We start from the raw sequence: 23,586 nt of genomic DNA, 5'->3' as shown, positions 1-23,586 counted from the left end.
GTTGTTGTAAAAGCTCTTTCCTTGGGGCACCTGGGTGGCTCAGTTGGTTAAGCATCTGACTCTTAATTTCTCCTCAGGTCACGACCTCCCTGAGCATAGGGTTGAGCCCTGCGTCGGGCTCCTCGCCCTCTCCTCTTCCCCAGGCACTCTCCTGAGTGCTTTTCTTTCTCTCAACAAAAATAGACATTAAAAAAAGCTTTTTTTAATGTTCATATTTCAGAATGCTTCTTTCATACTTTTATTTTTTAAGGATGTATAGAGAACTTTCTTCATCTTAAGAAGGTCTTTACATTTCCAGAGTTCTGCTTTCCATCTTCCCCTTGTTAGATTCATGTCTCACCCACTAAACTATGAGTTTCTTTTTTTTAAAAATTTTTTTTTGTTTTATTTTATTTTTGATACAGAGAGAGACAGAGCATGAGAGGGGGAGGGGCAGAGAGAGAGGGATACACAGGACTGGAAGCAGGCTCCAGGCTCTGAGCTAGCTGTCAGCACAGAGCCTGGCGCGGGGCTCGAACCCACAAACGTGAGATCTGACCTGAGCCCAAGTCGGAGGCTCAACCGACTGAGCCACCCAGGCGCCCCTAAACTATGAGTTTCTTGAGGCGTGGGTGTCGATGTTGGTCTTCCTTGGTGTCAAGTACAGCATCTTCCTGTGTCTGTGCCTCACAGTCTCCTGGTGATACGGCCAGAGCTGAGTTATGGCCAGGTCACGGCGCTCTTCTGAGGTTGTGCTCTGCGTGTGGTTGGAAGCGTGGGACGGGACTGTGGACACTGCTTTCCTCCGATTTCCTGCTTGGGTTTGTTTTGAATACTGTGTAGGAGAAACATACACTCCCTTATCGACCGATCATCTTTTATTTCTGTCATGGCAGTTTTTCCTTTTCTTTAGAAAAGTTTTTTTTTCCAAATATTTTTTTATCATGGTAAAATATGTGTATAACAAAGGTTGCCATTTTAACCATTTTTAAGTGTGTAATATAGTGGCATTAAGTACATTTACACTGTGTGCTGCCATTACCACTATCTTCCGAAAAGTTTTCAAGTAGAAATGACTCCCTTTTTACCCTGTAAATCCTTGGTAATCTCCATGAATTTACCTATTCTTGACATCTCATATAAGTGCAATATTATAGTAATTGTTCTTTGGTGTCTGGTTCCTTTTATTTAGCGTAATTTTTTCAAGGTTCATCGATGGTTAGCATGTATCAGAACTTTATTTTTACATTTCATGGCTAAGTAATATTCTATTTTATGTATATACCACATTTTGTTTAATCATTCATCTGTGATGGACACTTGTGTTGTTTCTACCTTTAGGCTATTGTGAATAATACTGCTGTAAGCGTTGATATACAAGTATCTGTTTGAATCACCATTTTCAGTCCTTTTGGGGATACACCTAGCAGTGGAATTGTTGAGTCACATGGTAATTTTATGTTTACTTTTTTTTTTAATAAAGCCAAAAATATTTATTAAGAAGTATTCTCAGAATATATCAAGTCCTAGCAACACTCAACAAGAAATAGAGAAAAGACACACAGTAACTCACATCAGTTATAACATAAGGGACATCTCTACAAACCCCACAGACTTTTATAGCATCAGTCTAAACAAAAAGGTAAGTTGAAGAAATACAAATTCCCCAAAACTGAGCTTATTTGTGAATAGTGGAGGAATTGTAATTCAGGATACAAGAACAGTAGCAACTGACCAGAGATGAGGTCTATTGAGGGTTTTGGGAGGGCTGTGCTTACAAAGTGAGGAATGCAAAGAGTATGGGGTTTAGCTAGAGAATGAGCAGCTACCCCTGACTGAGTCTGGGGGCAGCTCTGGGTAGACACTCCATGGTCGAGGCATAGCTCCACTTTTCTGTAGTTTTTTTTTTTTTTTTTTTTTTTTTAAGAAACATCATGCTGTTTTCCACAGTGGCTGCGCTGTTTTTACACAGTAGCAATGCATAAGGTTTCATTTGCTTTACACTGTCTCTTGCACTTGTTATTTTCTGGTATGTTTTGATAATAGCTGTCTTAATGGGTGTAGAATATTATCTCATTGTGGTTTTGATTTAAATTTCCCTAAATTTAAATTTAAATTTAAATTGAGCATCTTTTCATGTGCTTATTGTCCTTTTGTATATCTTCTGTGGAGAATTATCTATTCAATTCCTTTGTGCATTTTAGTTACTATTTTGGTGTTGTGTTTTAGGAGTGCTTTATATTCTGGATATTATGCCTTTATCATCTATGTGATTTGCATGTATTTTTTTCCCATTCTGTAGGTTGTCCTTTCACTTTCTTGAAAAGGTCATTTGATGCACAAAATTTTAACATTTGATGAAGTCCAGTATCTCTTTGCTGTTTTTGTTTGTGCCTGGTGGAGTACCTGTTGGCAAATCCAACATCTTGAAGCCTTCTCCCTCATTTTCTTTTGGGAGTTTTATTATTTTAGCTTTTACAGTTAGGTTTGATCAATTTTGAGTAAATTTTTATATATGGTCTGAGTTAGGGCCATCCGACCCTGATAACCTAGTAACCCCTGACAACTACTGATCCTTTTCCCCCCTACCCCTGTAGTGTTCCTTTTTCTAGAATGTCATATAGTTGGAGTTGCAGTATGTAGCCATTCCAGATCAGCTTCTTTCACTTAGTAATATGCATTTAAGCTTCCTACATGTCTTCTCATGGCTTGATCGGTCATTTCTTTTTAGTGTTGAGTAATATTCCATTGCCTGGATATACCACACAGTTCACTTATCTGTCTACCTCCCGAAGGACATCGTGGTCGCTTCTAAGTTTTGGCAATTATGAATAAAGCTGCTATCAATGTCTGTGTGCAGGTTTTTTTGTGGATGTGAGTTTTCAGCTCATTTGGGTAAATACCATGGAGTATGCTCGCTGGATTGCACAGTATGAGTCTGTGTTGTTTGTGAGAAACTGCCAAGCTGTTTTCCCGAGTTGCTGTACCATTTTGCATTCCTGCCAGCAGTGAGTTACAGGCCCTGTTGCTCCACATCCTGGTCAGGATTTGGGGTTGTCAGTGTTCTGGGTTTTGGTGTGTAGTGGTATCTTTTTTTTTTTTTTCCACTTGTTAGTATTTAATGAATCCCCCCCCCCCCCCGCCCCCATGTGGTTTCAAACTACCAGGACACAGGCCCTCCCCACACCCTTAACCTTGTCCTCACTCTTCTACTGAACAGTTTGGCCCTCATAATGACAGACTGTTTGGGGAGCTTTCCCTTTCCCAAAACTTTGCAGTACTCTGATCGTACCACATCACTAATAGGAACAACTCCAGTCTTGTTTTTGGCAGCATTTACCCATGTCTGCTCACTGAGCAAGGTCCATAGTTTAATTAAGGATGATGGTTGGGAAGAATATCTGGTTCCTTTTTATTTTTTTAAATTTTTATTATTTTTTAATATAGTTTATTGTGAAGTTGGTTTTTTTTTAAATGAATCTTTTATTTATTTATTTTTTTTATGTTTTAATTTATTTTTGAGAGACAGAGACAGCACAAGCAGGGGAGGGTCAGAGAGAGGGAGACACAGAATCCGAAGACAGGCTCCAGGCTCTGAGCTAGCTGTCAGCACGGAGCCCAATGTGGGACTCGAACCCATGACCGTGAGATCGTGACCTGAGCCAATGTCGGATGCTCAACCGACTGAGCCACCCAGGTGCCCTGTTAAGTTGGTTTTCATATAACACCCAGTGCTCATCCCAACAAGTGCCCTCCTCCATGCTTGTCACCCATTTTCCCTTTTTCCCTTCTCCGCTATCTGGTTCCTTAAGTCGTAGTGCTTCCCACCAGCTTTTCCAGAGTAACCTGGATGATATTTGTCAAAGTTAATCCTGTGGTGCTACCTGCCACCAGCATTAGGTGCTTCCGGTGCTTGCTGATGCTGCTGTGGCCATGGCTCACATGGCTCTGAAGTTTCCAAGTCTTCTTCAGTCTGAATGGCATGTCTGCAGTCCAGACAGAAGAGCTGGTATCTTCTTTCAATTTGCATTTCCTTGATGACATATGATATGGGGCATCTTTTCATCTGCTTATTTGCCATCTGTATGTACTCTTTGGTGAGGTGTCTGCTCAGATCTTTAACACTCCCTAAATCTATTTTTTAATCAGGCTTTTTTTTTTTTTTTTTTTTTTTAATGTTTGAGAAAGAGAATGTGGAGATGCAGGGGGAGATAATGGGGGGGACAGAGGATCTGAGTGGGCTTGGCCTAACTTGGGGCTTGAGCTCACGAACTGTGAGATCATGACCTCAGCCAAAGTTGGACGCTTAACCAACTGAGCCACCCAGGGGCTCCTGTTTGTTTTCTTATTGTTGAGTTGTAAGAGTTCTTTGTATATGTTAGATAGCATTTCCTTTATCAGATGTGTATTTTGCAGATGTTTTCTCCCAGTCTATAGTTGTCTTTTCTTTCTCTAGACAGTGGCTTTTGCAGAGCAGAAGTTTTAAATTATGAGGTCAGCTTATCAGTTATTTTTTTTTTCGGAGCATGACTCTGGTAGTGTATCTAGAAAGTTACCAAGTCCAAGGTTATTTGTTTTTCTTCTGTGTTACCTTCTAGAAGTTTATCAATTTTGTGTTTTACATTTAGGTCTCTGGATCCATTTAGAGTTAATTTTCATGAAAAAGTGTAAGATCTGTGTCTAGATTAATCTTTTTGCTTGTGGACGTCCAGTTGTTCCAGCACTACTTGTGGAAAAGACAATCTCTCTTCCATTGTATTGCTTTTGTTTATTGTCAAAGATCAATTGATTATATTCCATTGTGTCTATTTCTGGGTTCTCTGTTCTGTTCCATTGATCTATTTATTTTTTTCACCAGCACTTGATTACTGTAGCTTTATAGTATGTCTTGTGGTTAGGTGGTGTCAGTCCTTCAATACTGTGTTGGCTATTCTGTTTTCTTTTTTTCTTTGCCTCTCCATATGTACTTTAAAATCAGTTTGTCAACATCCACAAAATAACTTGTTGGGATTTTGATTGGAATTGTGTTAAATTAAGAAATCAAGTTGGAAATATCTGCCCTCTTAAAAATATTGGGCCTTCATATCCATAAACATGGACTATGTATTTAATTCTTCCATTTTGTTCATCAGAGTTGTGTCGTATTTCTCATATAGATCTTATAATGTGTTTTGTTAGATTAATGCCTAGTTATTTCCTTTTTGAGTGGTGAGTGCTAATGTAAATGGTATTGTGTTCTTTGTTTCAAATTCACTGCTGGTATATAGGAAAATGATTAACTTTTGTGTATTAGCTTTGTATTCTGCAACCTTGTTATAATCGCCTATTAGTTTCAGCAAGGTTTTTGTCAATTCTTTAGGACTTTCTACATAGATTATCATGTCATCTGTGAACAAAACCAGTTTGATTTCTTCCTTCCCAGTCTCTGTACCTTTTGTATATTTTCTTGTTTTACTGGATTAGGCAAGGCTTCCAGGACAGTTTTGAAAAGTGGTCGTGGGAGGGGCTGTTTTTGTCTTGTACCTGATCTTAGTGGGAAAGCTTCTAGTTTTCCGCCATTATGTATGATGTTAGCTGTAGATTTTTTGTTAGATGTTCTTTATCGTTGAGAAGGCAGCCCTGTATTCCTACTTTGCAGAGGGTTTTTATTAAAAATTTTTTTTAATATTTAGTTTTGAGAGAGAGAGAGAGAGAGAGAGAGAGAGAGAGAGAGAGAGAGAGAGAGAGAACGAACAGGAGTGGGGGAGGGGCAGAGAGGGAGGGAGACACAGAATCTGAAGCAGGCTCCAGGCTCCTAGCTGTCAGCACAGAGCCTGATACAGGGCTTGAACTCACAAAATGTGAGATCATGACCTGAGCCGAGATCAAGAGTCAGACGCTTAACCAACTAAGTCACCCAGGCACCCTTATAAAAAATTTTTTTTAATATTTTTTCTTTTGAGGAGGGGGACAGAGAGAGGGATTTGGATTCTGTGTCTCCAAAGCAGGCTCCAGGCTCTGAGCTGTCAGTGCAGAGCCCTATGTAGGGCTGGAACCCACAGACCACAAGGTTATGACCTGAGCCAAAGTTGGTGCTTAACCAACTGCGCCACCCAGTCACTCCTAAGGCCGTTATTTTAAAGTCTTTGTCTAATAAGTTCAATATCTGGGCTTCCTTAGGGACAGATTCTGAAAATAATTTTGTTCACTTGAATGGCTTTTTCCCTCTTTCTTTATAAGCCTTGTTATCTTTTTGTTGAAAACTGGACATTTGAATATTATAATGTGGTAACCCTGGAAATCATATTTGCTCCCTTTTCTAGGTTTTCTTGTTGATCGTTGAATGCTGTAGTAGCCATTGCCTAGTGATTTTTTTCCAATTATTTTTGCAGACTCTATGACTTGCTGTGTGTGGTCATTGAAGCTTCTTTGCCTTAGCTTGTGTCCAGCTAGTGTTTTGACAGAGATATCTTTGAATACTAGCTTCTAAAACAGGCAAACAAGAAAGTTCCTCTTCTAGTCTTTGAGAATTGGTTCTGTGCTGGGCTCTCCTTCAACACTTAGCCAGACTTAAACTGAACTTGGAGATCAGCCCACTGTTGAAGCTTAAGGTCTTCTTAGGTTATTTGTTTTGTAAAATGTTTTCATTGTAATTCCTCTCAAGGTATTTTCTAATTCCTTTTCTCAGGTCTTTTTCTTTTTTCTCCCCCTTCCCCCCCAGGTCTTTCTGAGCATGCATCTGGTCCTAGGCATATCTGTGTCTTTCTGAAATGCCCTTGATATACACAGGTGTTCTTGAATGCCCTAATTTTCCAAAGAAGCTCTCTCCCTGGCTCTTTCCTCTGAGGCCGTAGGCAATCTCCAGCATCTGCAGGTTGTTCTTTGTTTTTGAGCAGTGTCTGCCACTTTTCTAGCCCAATGAGTTCCACAATCGGTAAAGCAGAGATGAAAGTCAGTCTTTCAGACAAATGAGAACAGACCTATGTAATAATTTATGACTGAGATCTTTGTTCCCTCTAGAACCAGGGAGAGAGAGGGGCAGGTGTAATTAAGAATGCCACAGAGCTTTCCTGCTGTTTTTAAGTTGCCTGTTTCTTGATTTGACTTTCTCTTGGTGGTTGGTAAACCTTCACTTGTTCCAGGGTTTCAGCTTCTTTTGTTATGTTTCTGTTGGAGGATAGGAGCTTGGAGCTTGACTACTCCACCGTTTTGTTGTTGAGAAAAACTGTTTAAAGGCAGGAATTCACACATACTGAAAGTGTGTTTTGTTCCTCCAGTAAGTTTTAACTGTTGATACATCCCATTACTTTTTCCTTTGCGCTGTGTTGGTCACTGGCAGGGACTTCCCACAATTTCCTGTGTCTGCTTCAAGGTCTTTTTCATCCCATGACTGCCTCTGTGGGTCCTGATGGCCTGCAGCACAGGTTGACTTTCACAAGCCCAGTTTTTAAGAAACTGCTTGTATCTATAAATATGAAGGAAGTCCGTCCCACCAGCCCAAGCTGGCTCGAGCTTGAACATGTGATTCCATGGTGGTTCCTTGACTTCCCCTTTACTTAGAAATTCTTTGTGATGTTTATGGAGCGGCAGGATGTGGAAGTTCAGTAGATCACTGCTTTTTTGAAGAAAGCTTCACACATTTTGTGGACTTATTCATTCCCTGTTACTAAAAGGCAGCTTCAGAGGCTCACATAGGGGGCTTCTGTTCTAGGTCTCATTTTTCTTGCAGGAATTAGCCAAGGCTCACTGGGCTGTCTCTGGGTGCAGACGCTCAGTCTAGTCCTGGGGCGAGGCCTCAGATGCTGAGACCAGGCCTCTGGGCCTGGAGCCCGTCCCGTGGCGGCTCCGGCTGCAGCCTTTCCATTCCTGTGTCCATTTCCCCAGCGATTCCATCCTGTTCTAGTTGTCGGTGCCAATCTTGCTTTTCAGTTTGATTTTTAAAGTGTAGCTTCTAGGTACTTTTTGGTTTCTTAATTCAGAATTATTTTTATTCTGGGACTTCTTACTCAGATCTTTAATTTCAGGTCACTAACATAGATTTTGAGAAGAGAGGAAGGAGGGGACATTTAAAACATTTTATTGAGTTATAATTTACACACACTATAATGCACAGGTTTCAAATGCTCATTTTGATAGGTTTTGACAATTTGACAGTTGTACACAACCTTGTTATTGTTGGACCCAGATTTTAATATCGCCCCCCAAACACCAGAGACCGCCAGGGAGGCCGAATCACGCATGCAAAAGCAAAGGGCTTTATTACGAATTTAGGCCCGGCCAGCCTGAACTCGGGCTCACAGACTTCAACAACACACTGGATCCCCGTAGAGTGAGCCCCGAGCATGGTGGGGCAGGGCCTTTTATGAGTTTGTGAAGGAGGAGTTACAGGAAATTATGACACAGGTACAGGGGTCCAATCATTATAGCATCACATCATTGACAGTAACTTTAACCAATTACAGAGTGGACCCAGGACCCTCACGTAGGGCGTGACTAGTCTTAACCTCCATCTTTAGGCCCGCCCCCAGAAATGTTAATGGTGTTAGCTGGCCTTCAAGGTCAGACCTGCATCCTTACATTACTGCCACCCAAAACAAGATACAGAACATTCCTGTCCTCTCAAAAATGCATTTAGCAAGAGGGAAGTTTTGCCTATTTTTTCTTTTTTGAGTTGTTTATTTCTAGCATTCTTTATGTATTTTGGATGTGAGTCTTGTCAGATAGGCATATTGTAAATATTTTTTTCCTGATTTGTGACTTATTTATTCAATAATTTGTGTCTTTTGACTCACATTTTTAAACCTGTGATAAAACCCCATTTATCATTTTTTAAAATTTATGATTAGAGCTTTTTTTGTCCTTTCCAAAAAATCTTTGCCTATAACAAGGTTGTAAAGATAGTCCAATATTAATGTCTAGCGTTTTAGTTCTGGGTTTTATGTTAAGGCCTAAGCTCTATTTGGAATTAGTTTTTGTATATAATTTATAGAGTGAAATCGTCTACTTACATGAGTTTTTTCCATATAGATAATTAAGTGTTTCACCATCATTTGTTAAAAAGACTTCCTTTCCACAGTGAATTGGTTTGGTACCTGGTCTAAAATCAGTCGTGTGGGTCTTTTGCTTCACAATCTCTCCATCGTCACCTTGTCTGCCTTCATGCCTATGCCACACTGTCTTGATTACTGTAGCTTTATAGTTCTCAACTTGGGGCAGTTTCAGGATCCTGGGGACACTTGACAGTGATGGAAACCATTTTGGTGGTCACAGGTGTGCACTGGGGGGAGTGAGTGCTACTGGCGTCTAGTGGGTGGAGGCCAGAGATGATGCTAAACATCCTCGGCACACAAGACACCCCCCCACAACACAGAATTACCCAGCCCAAAATACAGATGGCGCTGAGGTGCAGAAACCCTGCTTTGTAAGAAAGTCTTGAAGTCAACTAGTGTATGTCTTTCAATTAAAAAAAAATATATCTAAACTGTTCTGTCTCCTTTGTATTACCATATGAATTTTAGAATCTGTTTATCCGTTTCTATAAGAGAATGCCTACAATTTTATGTAGGAATTGCTTGAAAATATAGATCTGTTCAGTATGCTAGCTTAGTAAACTTTAAACTTAAGATAATTAAATAGTATATATAATTAAAATTGAATGCAATTAGAAACTTAGTTTCTCATTTGTGCTAGCCTTTTTCCCAAGTGCTTAATAGCTCTAGTGGCTACCATGTCCAGTAGTACAGCCAGAGAACATTGCCATCATGACAGAACATTCTTATGGCCAGCACTGGTATAGATCATTTGGGAATTTATTCATTCTTATCAATGAGTGTATAAGCTTCTTTGTAGTTACTCTATCAGATTATGACAGTTCCCTTGTATTCCTAGTTTACTGCTTGTTTAGAATTATGGTTGAATATTGAATTTTTGGTCAACTTTTTTTTGTCTGTTGAGAAAGAAAAGACTATATGGTTTTTCTCCTCTGTTGAGTAATTTCGTTGGTTTTCACGTGTTAGATCAGCCTTAACTTCTTGGGATAAACTCCACTTCATCAGAATGCACCAGTATTTTTATATACTGCTGGATTTGATGTGATAATACATTAGGGATTTTTGCATCTATGTTCATGAGGGATTTTCATCTGCATTCTTCTGTTAATAATGCCCTTATCTTGTTTTGATATCAGGGTAATGTTGGCCTCATTTGTGTGTTGGGAACTATTCTAGGAGAGGAGACATACTAGTAACTGAGCTCTTATTCTGTGCACATTACAGTTGCCACCTCTTTTAGTCCTTAAAACTATGGTAAAAGGTAGTAACATCCCAACTTTGCAGGTGACGAACTTCAGGCTCAGAAAGGTAAAGTCATTTCCCAAGGGCACGTGGCCATAGCCAGTGAATCTGATTCCAGGCTATCAGGAGTCTCTAAGAGCAGCCCTTGAACGATAGCTCCCACTACTCGTCCCATGGGGGCAAGTCAGGCTTGCCCAGGTGGGTACATAAGCCTCAGTTTATGGGGCAGAGTCTAGCTGCCTGCAGTAGGCTGTGCTCCCAGCAAAAGAGCCTGAGGGTCCACTCTTGTACCCTCTTTGGCCACTGTCCAGTGGGTTCTCCTGTCTTTCCTGGAGTATGAGGGTTTCCCTTTTCATTCCCTGGTGAAGAGACTTCGGTGCCTCCATGGAAATCAGCTCTGAATGCTTGCTGAGGGCCGCACTCCCATTGCAACTGGAACTGGAAATTGCCTAGAAGCTCAGCATGGATAATCTCTCTCTTTCTAGGATGTTTGGATATTAATTCATCTGTGAAGGGGGCTCGTTTTGTCCGATTCTGTGATGCGTTCAATATTCCACTCATCACTTTTGTTGATGTCCCTGGTTTCCTGCCTGGTAAGTCGTTGATAGAAGTGGGGGCGAGGAGAGGTGGTTTTGCCCAGTTGAGGCACCCACTTAATTTGGAGGTTTTCTTGTAAATTCCCTAAGGATTTGTGACTTCTCCATATTCTAGGCCTCTGGAAGATGTGTCTATGGGGTGTGAGTGGCTGTCTCCTGGCCCTTTGGGGAGCAGGGGAAGACCTCACAGCTGAGAGTGACAGGCATACCTTGTAAGGACTTTTGTATCTTGTAACGCTTCCTCATGACATAGGCACAGCACAGGAATACGGGGGCATCATCCGGCATGGCGCCAAGCTTCTCTACGCATTTGCTGAAGCAACTGTGCCCAAAGTCACAGTCATCACCAGGAAGGTGAGGAGAGCTGGTATCAGAGGCTGTGAGCCTGCTTAGTCCTAGCAGCATGGCCATGGTTAGAGCTCTGGCCAAGAGTTTCAGGGGCGCTGGGAAGAGGAGTATACCTTACTTACGCTTCAAAAGATCTTTTGAGCTCAGGCAGCATTGATGGCCCTGTGGACCCACCCTGCAGATATATTGGTGGTCAGGTCTGGGAAATGAGAGCATCAGTGGGAAAAAGCCAGGAAACACCGTGAACATTAGCTGTGAACGGCCTCTGGGCTGTGCTCATGTGTTGTCTGCTCTGGCTTTCCAGCCTCAGAGACACTGGGCCTTCGGTAGCTCAGGAAGGCTCTTCCTTTGGTCCTCATTTCACCTGGCTTCCTAGGGTCTTGCAGGGATATGATCTGTTTGATTCAGGCTCTAACACTCAGCATTTGGGTCAATTCTAGGCCTATGGCGGTGCCTATGATGTCATGAGCTCCAAGCACCTTTGTGGTGACACCAACTATGCCTGGCCTACAGCGGAGATTGCAGTCATGGGAGCAAAGGTGAGGACCACTAGCTTTCCCTTTTCCTGGGTGCAGGTACTGTTCACCTCCCAGCAGGAGCTCATGGTCGGAAGATGTTGGAGAGAGGCTAGGACCCCTTGGGATGGGCTAGGATTCCAGGGAGTTGGGACCTAGACCGTGGCAAGTCTCCCACCTTGAGCCCCAAGTCTGTCCTGCACTGTCACTTCAGCCACATGCTGGTGTCTTCATGCTCATGGTGGGAGGGGCCTTGAGTGGGTTTTGAGATTGTCAGTAAAGCAGAAGGGGTTGAGCCAGCTGAACTAGCCTTTGGGAGGTTTGGACATTCCTTGTGACCCTGTCCCCATCCCCATCTCTTCTCCTAGGGAGAGGAGGGCCCCAGAGAGCTGAGCTGTAGTCCTTTTTTTAAAATTAAATTAAATTTGTAAAAATGTTTTATTTATTTTTGAGAGAGAGAGAGAGAGAAACAAGCACAAGTAGGGAAGGCAGAAAGAGAGAAGGCGACAGAGAATGTGCAGCAGGTTCCAGGCTCTGAGCTGTCAGCACAGAGCCCGACATGGGGCTCAAACCCATGGACCACAGGATCATGATCTGAGCTGAAGTTGGACGCCCAACCAGCTGAGCCACGCAGGTGCCCCTGAACTGTAGTTCTGGCACTGTGACTTGGGACCAGTACAGTAGTCTCCCCTTATCCATAGAGGATGCGTTCCAAGACCCCTGGTGGGAACCAGGATAACACAAACCCTATATACGCTGTTTGTTTATATACATGTATACTTAGGGTAGAGTTTAATTTATGAGCTAGGCAGAGGAAGAGATTAACAACAGTAACAAAGTAGAATGATTACACCACCATGCTGCAATAAGGGTTGTGTGAATGCAGTCTCTCTCTCAAAATATCTGTACTGAACTCACTCTGCTTGTGATGTGAGATGACAAAATGCCTCGTGATGAGATTAAGTGAGGTGAAAGACATTAGTGTTGTGACGCCAGAAGGAGGTTCATGCATCTGCTTCTGGACTGTGGTTGGTGGCCCCACGACTGAACTGCAGGTAAGGGGGGACTGCTGTACTCCCTGTTGCTTAGTCTGTTTCCCACTCCTTTCCTGCTTTGAAATAGCTGTTGGGATTGCACCGTAGAACTCCCTTGCCTCTCCTCGTAGCTGACCTTTAGGGGCTCTGAGATGAAGGCTCATCTTTTAGTCCTCCTCATTTTACACTTGCAGTTCAGTCTGTGTGCCTGTGGCCACTGAATTGTGTGCTCCGGATAAGGAAGAAGGAAAACAGCATTTTACTTCCCCTGATGCAGATACCACAGACCTGACTGTGGAAAATGGGCAAAACGTCTTGGCCTCGAAGAACGATAGATGCAGTTGGATGCAATAGGATGGTGTTTGGGGGAGACAAGCACCTGGCTTTCCCTGGGCTGCCTGTCATCGGGCCACAGTGAACGTGGGCTCACAGCCCCTGGGATCGTGCGGGCTGACTCCAGCCGTGCTCACCTACGTGCCCTGGCGCTCGGAGCCAGCACTGCTCTCCAGGGCGCTTTGACCCCAGAGCTCACAGTCACACACTGATTGTGAGTTGAGGGAGGTCGCCCAGGTTGGGACTGCCAGTTAAGTTCGTTAATTTCTCTCATGCCAGGGTGCCGTGGAGATCATCTTCAAAGGGCATGAGAATGTGGAAGCTGCTCAGGCAGAGTATATCAACAAGTTTGCCAACCCCTTTCCTGCCGCAGTGAGAGGTGGGGGCAGTGGTGGGGAGGGCAGGCCTGGGCATTTGTTGGGTCACTTGCTCATCCTTTCGCTTCAGAAAGTCTGCTATCACTGCCCTTTGCCCTCACAGTTGAATCTGGAGACCCGCGAGGGTTGAGGTGGTCCCTAGGCGGTCGTCACTTCAGGACATGGTGTACTCTGCCGTGGTCACCAAGGTCTAAAACAATATTGCTGAAATGGCTAGTGGTGGTCTAGTTACCCAGTGTTGTGTAAAAGTCCACTCCTAAACAGAGTGGCTGAAACAACCAACTTTTTTTTTTTGCTCATGTTTCTGAGGGTCAGCAGTTTGGTCTGGGCTCAGTTAGGTGGTTCTTCAGCTGGTCTTGCCTGGGATCAGTCATGCACAGATAGTGGGCAATTCAGGGCTGGATAGTCCAAGATGGCTTCATTTACAAGGTTGGTATTGACAGTCGGCATTTTCTGCACGTAGTTTCTTATTTATTTTTATTTCTGTTTTGTTGAGAGAGACAGAGGGTACAAGTGAGCAAGGGACAGAGAGAGAGAATCCCAGAAGGGGCAGAGAGAGAGAGAAGCGGGGCTAACCTGAAGTGGGGCTCAAAAGTCAGATGCACAACTTACGGAGCCACCCAGGCGCCCATGGTTTCTCACTTGTGAGCTGGCTACTCCATGCTTGCTGGTATCCTGAGCACTTTGAGACCTAGATTTGGAAATTGCAGTGTCACTTCTGCCACATTGTGTTGGCCAAAGCAAATCACAAGGACAAGTGAAATTGAATCCAGTTCTTGATATGAGGAGTGATGAAATCACATTGCAGAGGGACTTGCGTTACAGGGGTAGGAGGAGGTGTACTGCTTTTTGAAAATACAAATGTATTTTCTTAAAAACAATTTTTTTTATGTTTTACATATTTTTGGGAGAGAGAGACAGACAGAGACAGTGTAAGCAGGGGAGGGTCAGAGAGAGAGGGAGACACAGAATCCGAAGACAGGCTGCAGGCTCTGAGCTAGCTGTCAGCACAGAGCCCAATGCGAGGCTCGAACCCATAAATTGTGAGACCATGACCTGAGCCAAAGTCAGATGCTTAACCGACTGAGCCACCCAGGTGCCCCAGAAATGTATTTTCTTAATTTTACTTCTTATCGATTTCATCTTGGCAGGGAGGGGAGGTCAGATTTCATTTTCTTCCTAGGCCAGAAGTTGGGGACCTGCCAGAGGAACAGGGATGCTCCTGGGATGCAGGAGAGGGTTCACAGGGCCTGTGCCCTCTTCTCTCAGGTTGGGTCTTGCTCACACCCCAGAGATGGTGCCCAGGTTGAGCATAGATGATTGGGGGGGCGGCCTTATCTGGGGATGCAGATGATCTTCCTTTTCTGTGCTTCACAGGATTCGTGGATGACATCATCCAGCCTTCCTCCACACGAACCCGAATCTGCTCTGACCTGGATGTCTTAGCCAGCAAGAAGGTACAGCGTCCTTGGAGGAAACATGCAAATATTCCATTGTAAACAAATCAAAGGAAAATAAACCAAGAGCCAATTACCACCTGACCATTTACACCTGTCCCTCCCTTTTACCTGAAAATCTAAATACCAGAATAACATGAAATGGGGGCACCTGGATGGCTCAGTTGGTTAAGCGTCCGACTTCGGCTCAGGTCATGATCTCACAGTCTGTGGGTTCGAGCCCCGCATTGGGCTCTGTGCTGACCGCTCAGAGCCTAGAGCCTGCTTCGGATTCTGTGTCTCCCTCTCTCGCTGCCCTGCCCCTGCTCATTCTCTGCCTCTCTCTCAAAATAAAGACAAAAAAAATTTAAAAAAAAAGTAACATGAAATGGCTGTTTATTAAATTCTAAGATTTTATTTGTGCCTTACTGTAAAATTGTTTTATTAAACATTTGTTTTAACTGGTATGTTTTGAGCACAAATTTCATTTTTTATGGTATAAATCTGAAAAGAAAACAATATATTATCACTTAGAGCTAACACCCTTATTTTTTGATACCTCTGTGTATTTTCCTTTTCTCCCAAGACTTTTTTCTCTGTAAGTGAGATAATAAGGTTTTAGGGCAAAGTACTTATTACCTGCTTAGTCTTAATTTTCCTTTTTTTTTTTTTTAATGCTTATTGAGAGAGAATACAGGCGGGGGGGAGGGGCGGCAGAGAGAGACTCCCAAGCAGGCTCTTTGCTGTTAGTGCAGAGCCTGACATGGGGCTCCATCCTATGAACTGTGAGATCATGACCTGAGGTGAAATAGGAGTCAGAAAGAGTCGGACACCTAACCAACTGAGCCACTGAGGCACCCCTTTTTCCTTATTTTTATCTCATTCATTTTTTTTAAAGTTTATTTTTGACAGAAGGAGAGAGAGCATGCATGAGCAGGGAAGGGGCAGAGAGAGAGGGAGACACAGAATCAGAAGCAGGGTCCAGGTTCTGAGCTGTCAGTGCAGAGCCCAATGTCGGACTTGAACCCATGAACCACAAGATCATGACCTGACCCAAAGTTGGATGCTTAACTGACTGAGCCACCCAGGTGTCCCTATTTCCTTACTTTTAAATAATATCTATTTTTTAATGTTTATTTTGGAATGACAGGGAGCACAAGCAGGGGAGGGGCAGAGAGAGAGGGGGAGACAGAATCCGAAGCAGGCTCCAGCCTCTGAGCTGTCAGCACAGAGCCTGATGTGGGGCTCGAACTCATGGACTGTGGGATCATGACCCGAAGCTGGACACTTAACCAAATGAGCCACCCACAAGTCTCATAAAAAATGTTTAATAATGTGCCCTTAATTCCTCTAGGAATCGTTGAAGATGTTTGCAGTTGTGTCTTACAGAATAGATGCTCAGTAATCCGGGGTGTAGTACCCTATATTAAATGCTTCTCAGAAATGTGTTCTCACATTTAAAAAAACTGGAAATTTTCAGACCTGTAGAAATATTGCAGGGGTGGTATTTGTATACCTTTCACCTAGATTATCCACTGAATTTTCTACATTTACTACATGCATAATAGAATATACTCTTAATGTATGGTATATAGAATACAGTATATACAATACTATGTATTCTCTTCCATAAATACATAATTGTTAGTTTATTGACCCATTTAAATAAGTTGTAGAATCATGACTGTCCCTCACCCTGCCGAATGTCAGTATTTATTTCCTAGGAAAGAAGGCTCATTGTCTTACAGTCTTTCATTACATTGACAATTTGGAAGAATGGTTGCCAGTTATTTTGTAGAATGACCCTCAGTTTGGGTTTCTCTGATGGTTTCCAGATGTTCAGAGCAGTAAGAGTAATTAATAAATACATAAGAATGTTCTTTCTACGAATCACATAAGGACCACATGAGGCTAGTTTTTTCTGTTATTGATGAAATTGACTCATCCCCTGGTTAATGTGGTGGCTGCAAAGGTTACCATTTTTTCTTTGTAGTAATAACTGTTTTGGGGGCATTCTTTAAGCCTGTCAGCAAACTTTCATCTATTACTTTTAGTATCTATTCATGGTTCTTGCCTCAGTCAGCTATTCTGTGTTGATTCTAAAATGTTGCATTGGTTAGTTTGTTACTGTGCTGGAAGTTTTCTGTTTTTAAGTATTTGTTAGACTCATGGACTCTTGTTAGACTCTTTTTTAAAAAAACATTTTTTCCTGCAATACTTTTTTTTTCTTACCATGCTATCACCCTGTCAAATTTTCAAACACTAAGTACTTTTGCAAGTGTCCCTACTGGTGTTTCTCTGTGGCCTACCATTAAAGCTAGAAGTCTTGTTCCGAGTTAGTATACAAATTCCAGGTCCAGATTTTGTTGATTTTTTCTGCTCTAGCACTTGGAGTGTGTGAGACCCTGCACTCCAGCCATTAGCCCACGGCCCTGTCACTGCTGCCTTGGGACACCCTTTTGCTAAATAGCTCCAGTTTGTTCGTGCTCAAGGACCTTAGTTCATCTCGACCTAGGAGTTTGAACTGATTTTGCTTATTGCAGGTGTTATTTTTTAAGCATCCGACAGGGCATTTTTTTCTCTGTATACATATTTTTGTCTTCCTAAGTCTATGGTGAGTCCCAAGGGGGCAGAGATTGGCCAGAAATTCTTTATATTCCTCTTTGGCACCAGCAGAAACCATGGGAAAGGAGTGATGGCCGATTCTTGGACTTTTAGAGGCCTCCTAAGAAGCCATGCAGGTTGGTTAGCCTGTGGCTCAATTGCTTAAAATTGATTGGCCAATCAGATTTCTGGGGTCAGCTAACCTATGGTGTGGCACTGTTTGGAGGATGACTGTGCTATTGTCTATATGAAAATAATACCCACAGGCTTGTGTTTGTTTTTGTTTTCCCTTTTTGAGGAAAGGGTCCAAGATGTGTTTTATATTAGACTGTGAAATCTGGATGCTGAGAAGGGCTTGTTCCTGGGCCTAAGAAGTAGAGGAACCAGCCTAATAAAGCACTTGGGCAAGAGGCTTCTGGGAAGCCCTAGAATGGAGATGGGGGCGGGGGAATGCCATCCAATAAACCAAGCTGGTGTCCAAGGAAACAAAAAACTGCAAAACTTTGTAAGTAGACCAGCCTCTGTGGATGAGCGCATGCCTTGAATGGTGGCAGAATATTCTCAGTCGCTGCTGTTTAGGAATGCCTTTCCCAGGTGGTATTCTCTCTTTAAGGGGAAAAAGAAAACTGTGGACTCTATAACCAGAGGACTTGGGTTTACTGAGCAGAGCAGTGGCAAGTGTCTCTCGAGACTGAGAGCAGGTAATACGGTGAGAGTGGAGATGGTGTTTAAGAGGCACTGAGGGTCCTGTTGCACCTGTCCCTCCTCCTCTTGCCTTAAGTAAACCAGGTGATCCTGAGCCACACAGCTACGGTGGGGAAGCTGCGATTTGAACCCAGGCAGATTTGTCTGAACTCCACATGTCTCCAAAACCATTCAGAACACTACTTTTCAACTGGTAAAGTAGGTGGGATGAACTCCTAAGAGTGGAGTGAGAAAGGTGGTGGTTAGCTCCACTGGGACGGTCTCAACCCAAAGAGCTATTGAATTTAGAAAGCCTTCCTGCCACATGCAGATGGCCTGCCAGGCCTCATTTTGGTTTGCTAGAATGGGGAGTAAATTCACAATGCAGCCTTCCAGTTGCTTGTGTTTGTAGAAAGTTCTTCTAGCTTCTCTTCGGACCATGTCTTGGTCTCCTCAGGGAGTCCTCTGCCTCTGGGTTCACTGACGCTTTTGTTGCTGGGTGTTTTAGAGAACAGTCTACCCAGAGAAGACTGTGAAGGACAGCACTCCATATATAAGCACTTTATCGTAGCCCGAACAAGTGCAGGGAGAGGGGCAGGGAGAGAGTGGGAGAGAATCTTAAGCAGGCGCCATGCTTCATGTGGAGCCCAAAGTGGGCCTGGATCCCACAACTCTGGAGTCACGACCTGAGCTGAAACCAAGAGTTGGATGTTCATCTGAGTCACCCAGGAGTCCCGAGTTAACACTTTTGATGTAGTTTTTGAAGCAACCCAGACTTAACCTGATTGACAGATGTGCATATTTTGTCTCTCTTGTTCTAAAGGATTTCAACAGCTGTGGCTAGAAACCATTGGTCCTCATGCTGTTGCACCTCTGTGGGTGTGAGATCTCCGCTGTTCCAAACAGGACTTAGGCCACTCAATGGGCAGAGCCTGTGTGGGGCTTCTCTGGAATCTGGCCAGAACATTTGGGTAGATGTGGCAGTCTTAGGGAGTTTCTGACCATGTCTGCACTCTCCTGGATGGTGAGTAAAATACCTCCTTTATGCGTCCTTGGGAGCAGAAAGCCATCCTTCAAAAGTGATGTGTAATAAAGACCCCAGTAGAACAAGGCACTTAGGAGGGCAGGGATGGAACCTTATTGGAGTTTTGTCTGCAATGAAAAGCCTAAGATGGAGGCACTAAGTCTTTATTTTCCATGAAGACACTGTTCCTTGTTTGATGGGTTCTTTTCTGGAAGCAGGGCCAAATAGAGTCACAGTCAAGTCACATCTGGGAGGTTTCCAAGTTTGTCCCAAGGTAGAGCTGCACTGGGTAAAGGCCTGATCTAGTCTCATAAGCTTATAAAGATGAGAGCTGCCAGAGACCCATCCTTACTACCTTCCTCCTTGGATGCCTGGAGAGCTCACCCGATTTAGCCCTGGCATCCCTGTCTTTTCTGCAGGCATTTTAGGCCATCTGATGAACACAGCCCAGAGAACATGGCCAGGCCCATAAAGTGTAGGGCATGACTTTATTATTATTTTGAGAGATCAAGAGAGGGCAAGGGGGGGAAGGGCAGAGCTGGAGAGGCTCCCAAGTAGACTCCGTGCTGTTAGTGCAGAGCCTGATGCAGGGGCTCAGGCTCACTCTCTCAAACAGGGACATCAGGACCTGACCCGAAATCAAGAGTCCGGTGCTTGACTGACTGAGCTACCCAGGTGTCCCACTTTGTAAGAGAGAGGCCTGGCACCGGTATTGAGAAACTTGCACTTACATGGTCCTGTAGAATCCAAGTGATCTTTAGAAGGCCACTGTTTGCTAGGGGGCAATCATGCATAAGCCTTGGTGCTGGGTATGTGGCAGGGGAAGGATCCAGGCTACAAACTCTGAATGCCTCCTTCAGGACTCAGCCTGCAAGAGACCTCTTCTTGAATCAGAGTGAGCAAACTTGAGCACTGGGCCAGAAAATCATCTCTTTGAAGCTTTACGTAGTAAAGAATAGGATGACAAGCTTGATTTTGAATAGTTTATTAAAGGAAAGGTGAAGCATCAGTTTCAAATTGTACAAAAGGAAAAAACCTCATATTGCAAATGTACAATTTACAGAATTACTAGCAAAACCAATCAAGGAGACACTGAAAATACAAAAATTCGATTGACTTCAAACTGAACTGCAAACCCATTGGAGTAGATATTAAGCCTTTTTTTTTTTTTTTTTTTTTTTTTTTTTTTTTTTTTTTTTTTTTTTTTTTTTTTGTTGCATGTAGTCTACAATTCTAAGTCAGCATCTGATTTCCACATGAAACTGTCAAGCAAAGGATCGATCTGTGCATATGCCAGGGTACCTCCCAGCCTCCTCCCTGGCCAGAACCACAGGCAGGGCTGATGCTGGTGGACGGTCAAGTTATTCCTGCCCTTTCATGTCCAGCGAGGCCCACATTTCTGGAAGAAATCAAGACCCCAGCCCCTCGAACTGGAGCCCAGAATTACTAAATTAGCAGATAGATTTTTGGTGACCAGGTTTTTTCAGAACTGTACAAAGATTGAGAAAAATCTGTTCTGTGTTTACTAAAAGAATGAATAGAATAATCCATTTGCTTTTCCAGCAAAAGCTAATCAATTATTGGGTGCACAGATTAGTAAAAAAATGTTTTTCATTTTTGGTAAGAAGGGAAAGCCTCATGGTTCCATTGCAGCTACTTTAAAAACCAGCCCAGAAACAGCTGTGGATGGATTGGTTTGGAATTGAGGCTTGCTTTAAAAAATCAGAAAGGAAGAAACTAAGTGGGCTTTTAAAAAACAATAGCAGCAAGTCATAAAAGTCTAAGCAGAATGTAACTCTAAACCATTGAAGGCTGTCCTGAAGATTCATAATTTCTTTCCCAAAATAATTAATATGCACATTTAACACTGAAATGTAGCTGTATTTCAAGGTAAGCTTAGGAACTTCACCCTCTAAGCACAGACTTCTATGCAGCACATACTTCTATAATTGGTAAACTTAATTCACAAAATTACCGCATAAGGTATTAAGTGCATGGGAAGTAGACACAGTTATGTTACACTTAAAAATTACTTTTGAATGGCAAAGAAGTTCTTCATGATTATCTTTTTTAAGAAAACAGAAGTCTATGTAACTTGAATTTGGCAGGGCATGAAATAAGTAGTAAAAACAGCAAACTGATAACTTGAGAATCATTTTTGTTTTTCTGAGAATACTTTATTTGCTGGTAGAAGTTGCTAAAAATGCACAGAACAAATACCAATAGAAAATGTACTGTATTTGAGTCTCCCTATTCTATATAAAATGAATGGTGTACAGCATCTGTTGGAAAATGGCTGCGTGGACATTTCTTATTTTATGCCCCCTTATAAATAAAAATAAACCTTTTTATTCAAGAGTATATAAAATCTGGGAATCCATATCCACAGAGGGTGTGTGGTTTTTGGCAGAGATGCACTGTCAGAATTTCATCTTAGCTTGTCGATATTCTGCTCCTCCGCATTTCTGTATTCCACAAGGTCAACCAAATCCAGTGAGCTCCAAAACACTCTTCAGCAATTAGGATGAGCTGCTTACTCATAGGTTTAATAAAAATGGTTAGCTTTTAAAACATAAAAAGGCAAAATGTTAAAACGGTTTTTAAATTGTACAACAGGAAAATAAAGTTAAAAATATTTTTTTTACTCAATGCTGAGTTTTCATAAAACAGGTGTATAACAGTGTTTATCTTGACAGCTGTTTTAAAAATTTAAAATTTTTTCCTCCCTCCAGAAAAACACACACATCTGTATTGGGATGAGTCCAGTATTAGGACACAAATGATTTTTCAGGTCAGTCTTTCTGAGGTGACATTCACCAGCATTCCCTTGGGTAATTTACATGCTCCTCTTCTGTCACTGCAAAAAGGGATTGACCTCAATCATTTGATTAAAAAACAAATCAGATCACATCAAAAGTGTTTTCTCCCCCATACAAGCTATCACAGTATATAGGCCTCTAGCTCTAAATAATAGAGTTCCAGATTTGTAAATTTTCTTCAGACTTCAGAACATAGGCATTCCAAATCCCTAGAAAAATGAAAAACACAATTAATTTCATGCGTAAACAAGACCTAGAAACCATAAATAGTGGTAATAATTTAGCATTTACTGAATCGTCTTCTATGATAGCTGCGGAATCAAAGAAATCTGGCCTCAGCTCAGCTCTCTCTCGCCGATTTCTTGATGGGGGCTGGAAAGAGAAGCCAAAATGTTTTCCTGAGATACGTTAAGACAATGAACTGTGATAACAAGCAGCTAATATTTCTGATGGTATCACAAAACAGAACTGTTAAAGATATAATTTTGAAATGAAAAGAATGTGGCTTTTACATGGAGCACACATTTAAAAAAAAATTTCAAATACAAAGAATAAGCTGAACATGTACATGCATATAATTTGGGGGGGCCTACAAACACAGAACATGCCTCTGAATCATGGAATAAAAATTGATCCTTATATTCCCCAAAGCAGGTAGACGGGAGGGGAGAGACTGGAGGGACATGATCTCCTTTAGATTTCTTAGAAAAAATTTTCATTATGGAACATTCAAAACCTACAAAGCAGAATGTTATAGGCTAAATTATGTCCCCCCAAATTCATATATTTAAGTCCTAACCCCCAGTACCTCAATGTGACTGTTACTGGGACAGAGGACCTATAAAGAGGTAATAATTAAGGTAAAATGAGGTCATATGGATGGATTCTAATTTTTAAATAATATATGGGGGTGCCTGGGTGGCCCAGTCAGTTAAGTGTCCAATTTTGGCTCAGGTCATGATCTGCAGTTCGTGGGTTCAAGCCCCAGGTCGAGCTCTGTGCGGACTGCTCAGAGCCTGGAGCCTGCTTTGGATTCTTCCTCTTTCTCCTGCTCACACTCTGTCTCTCTCTCTAAAATGAATAAACATTAAAAAAAATTATTTTACTTATTTTGAGAGAGATCATGGGTGGGGCAGAGAGAAAGGGAGAGAGAATCCTATTCAGGCTCTGCACTGTCAGTGTGAGCCCAACGTGGGGCTCAATTCTAATCTGATTCATATCCTTATAAGACAAGAAGACACAGAGGAAAGATCACATGAAGATAGAGGGAGAAGATGGCCATTTACAAATCAAGGAGAGAAGCCTGAGAATGAAATAAATCTTTTCTAGCTTCCAGAGCGGTGAGAAAATTTCTATTCTTTAAGCCACCTAGTCAGTGGCATTTGTTACAGCAGCCCTAAATACATAAAGTAGTACGATGAACTCCAATATACCCATCACCCAGCTGCTTCATCAATTGTCAAAACTGTGGCCAATCTGTTTCATTGCGTCTCCTCATTGTATTTTTCATTTCTATGTGATCTTACCTATAAATACCTTCAATATGTATCTCTGATGGAAATTATT

At 42.4% G+C, this 23,586-nt stretch overlaps 2 protein-coding genes and 1 pseudogene across 7 annotated transcripts in view; 1 reads left to right on the top strand and 2 right to left on the bottom strand.

The window, feature by feature from the left end:
* PCCB (propionyl-CoA carboxylase subunit beta) overlaps positions 1 to 15,126 on the top strand; it is a 102,317-nt gene extending 87,191 nt beyond the window's left edge. For 2 of the 3 annotated variants that reach the window (XM_029940228.1, XM_029940225.1), the window contains 5 exons: positions 10,736 to 10,843; positions 11,100 to 11,200; positions 11,635 to 11,733; positions 13,356 to 13,455; positions 14,831 to 15,001. In XM_029940228.1, the coding sequence (XP_029796088.1) occupies positions 10,736 to 10,843; positions 11,100 to 11,200; positions 11,635 to 11,733; positions 13,356 to 13,455; positions 14,831 to 14,952 (530 nt within the window). In that variant the 3' untranslated portion in view covers positions 14,953 to 15,001. Of the gene's footprint in view, positions 1 to 10,735; positions 10,844 to 11,099; positions 11,201 to 11,634; positions 11,734 to 13,355; positions 13,456 to 14,830 lie in introns of all 3 variants that reach the window. The other variant, XM_029940226.1, reaches the window with a different exon arrangement.
* Positions 590 to 3,963, bottom strand: LOC115292503 (annotated as a pseudogene).
* Positions 15,127 to 20,170: 5,044 nt separating the features above from the next.
* STAG1 (stromal antigen 1) overlaps positions 20,171 to 23,586 on the bottom strand; it is a 422,258-nt gene continuing 418,842 nt past the window's right edge. For all 4 annotated transcript variants that reach the window (XM_029940222.1, XM_029940221.1, XM_029940223.1 and 1 more), the window contains 2 exons: positions 22,312 to 22,392; positions 20,171 to 22,229 (listed from right to left, as the gene is read on the bottom strand). In XM_029940222.1, coding sequence (XP_029796082.1) covers positions 22,206 to 22,229; positions 22,312 to 22,392 — 105 coding nt within the window. In that variant the 3' untranslated portion in view covers positions 20,171 to 22,205. The remainder of the gene's footprint in view (positions 22,230 to 22,311; positions 22,393 to 23,586) is intronic.

This window comes from Suricata suricatta, chromosome 5 (assembly GCF_006229205.1).
Source record: "Suricata suricatta isolate VVHF042 chromosome 5, meerkat_22Aug2017_6uvM2_HiC, whole genome shotgun sequence".
Lineage (NCBI taxonomy): Eukaryota > Metazoa > Chordata > Mammalia > Carnivora > Herpestidae > Suricata > Suricata suricatta.
The sequence above is the reverse complement of the archived record's forward strand: the minus strand, read 5'-3'. Positions and strand labels throughout refer to the sequence as shown.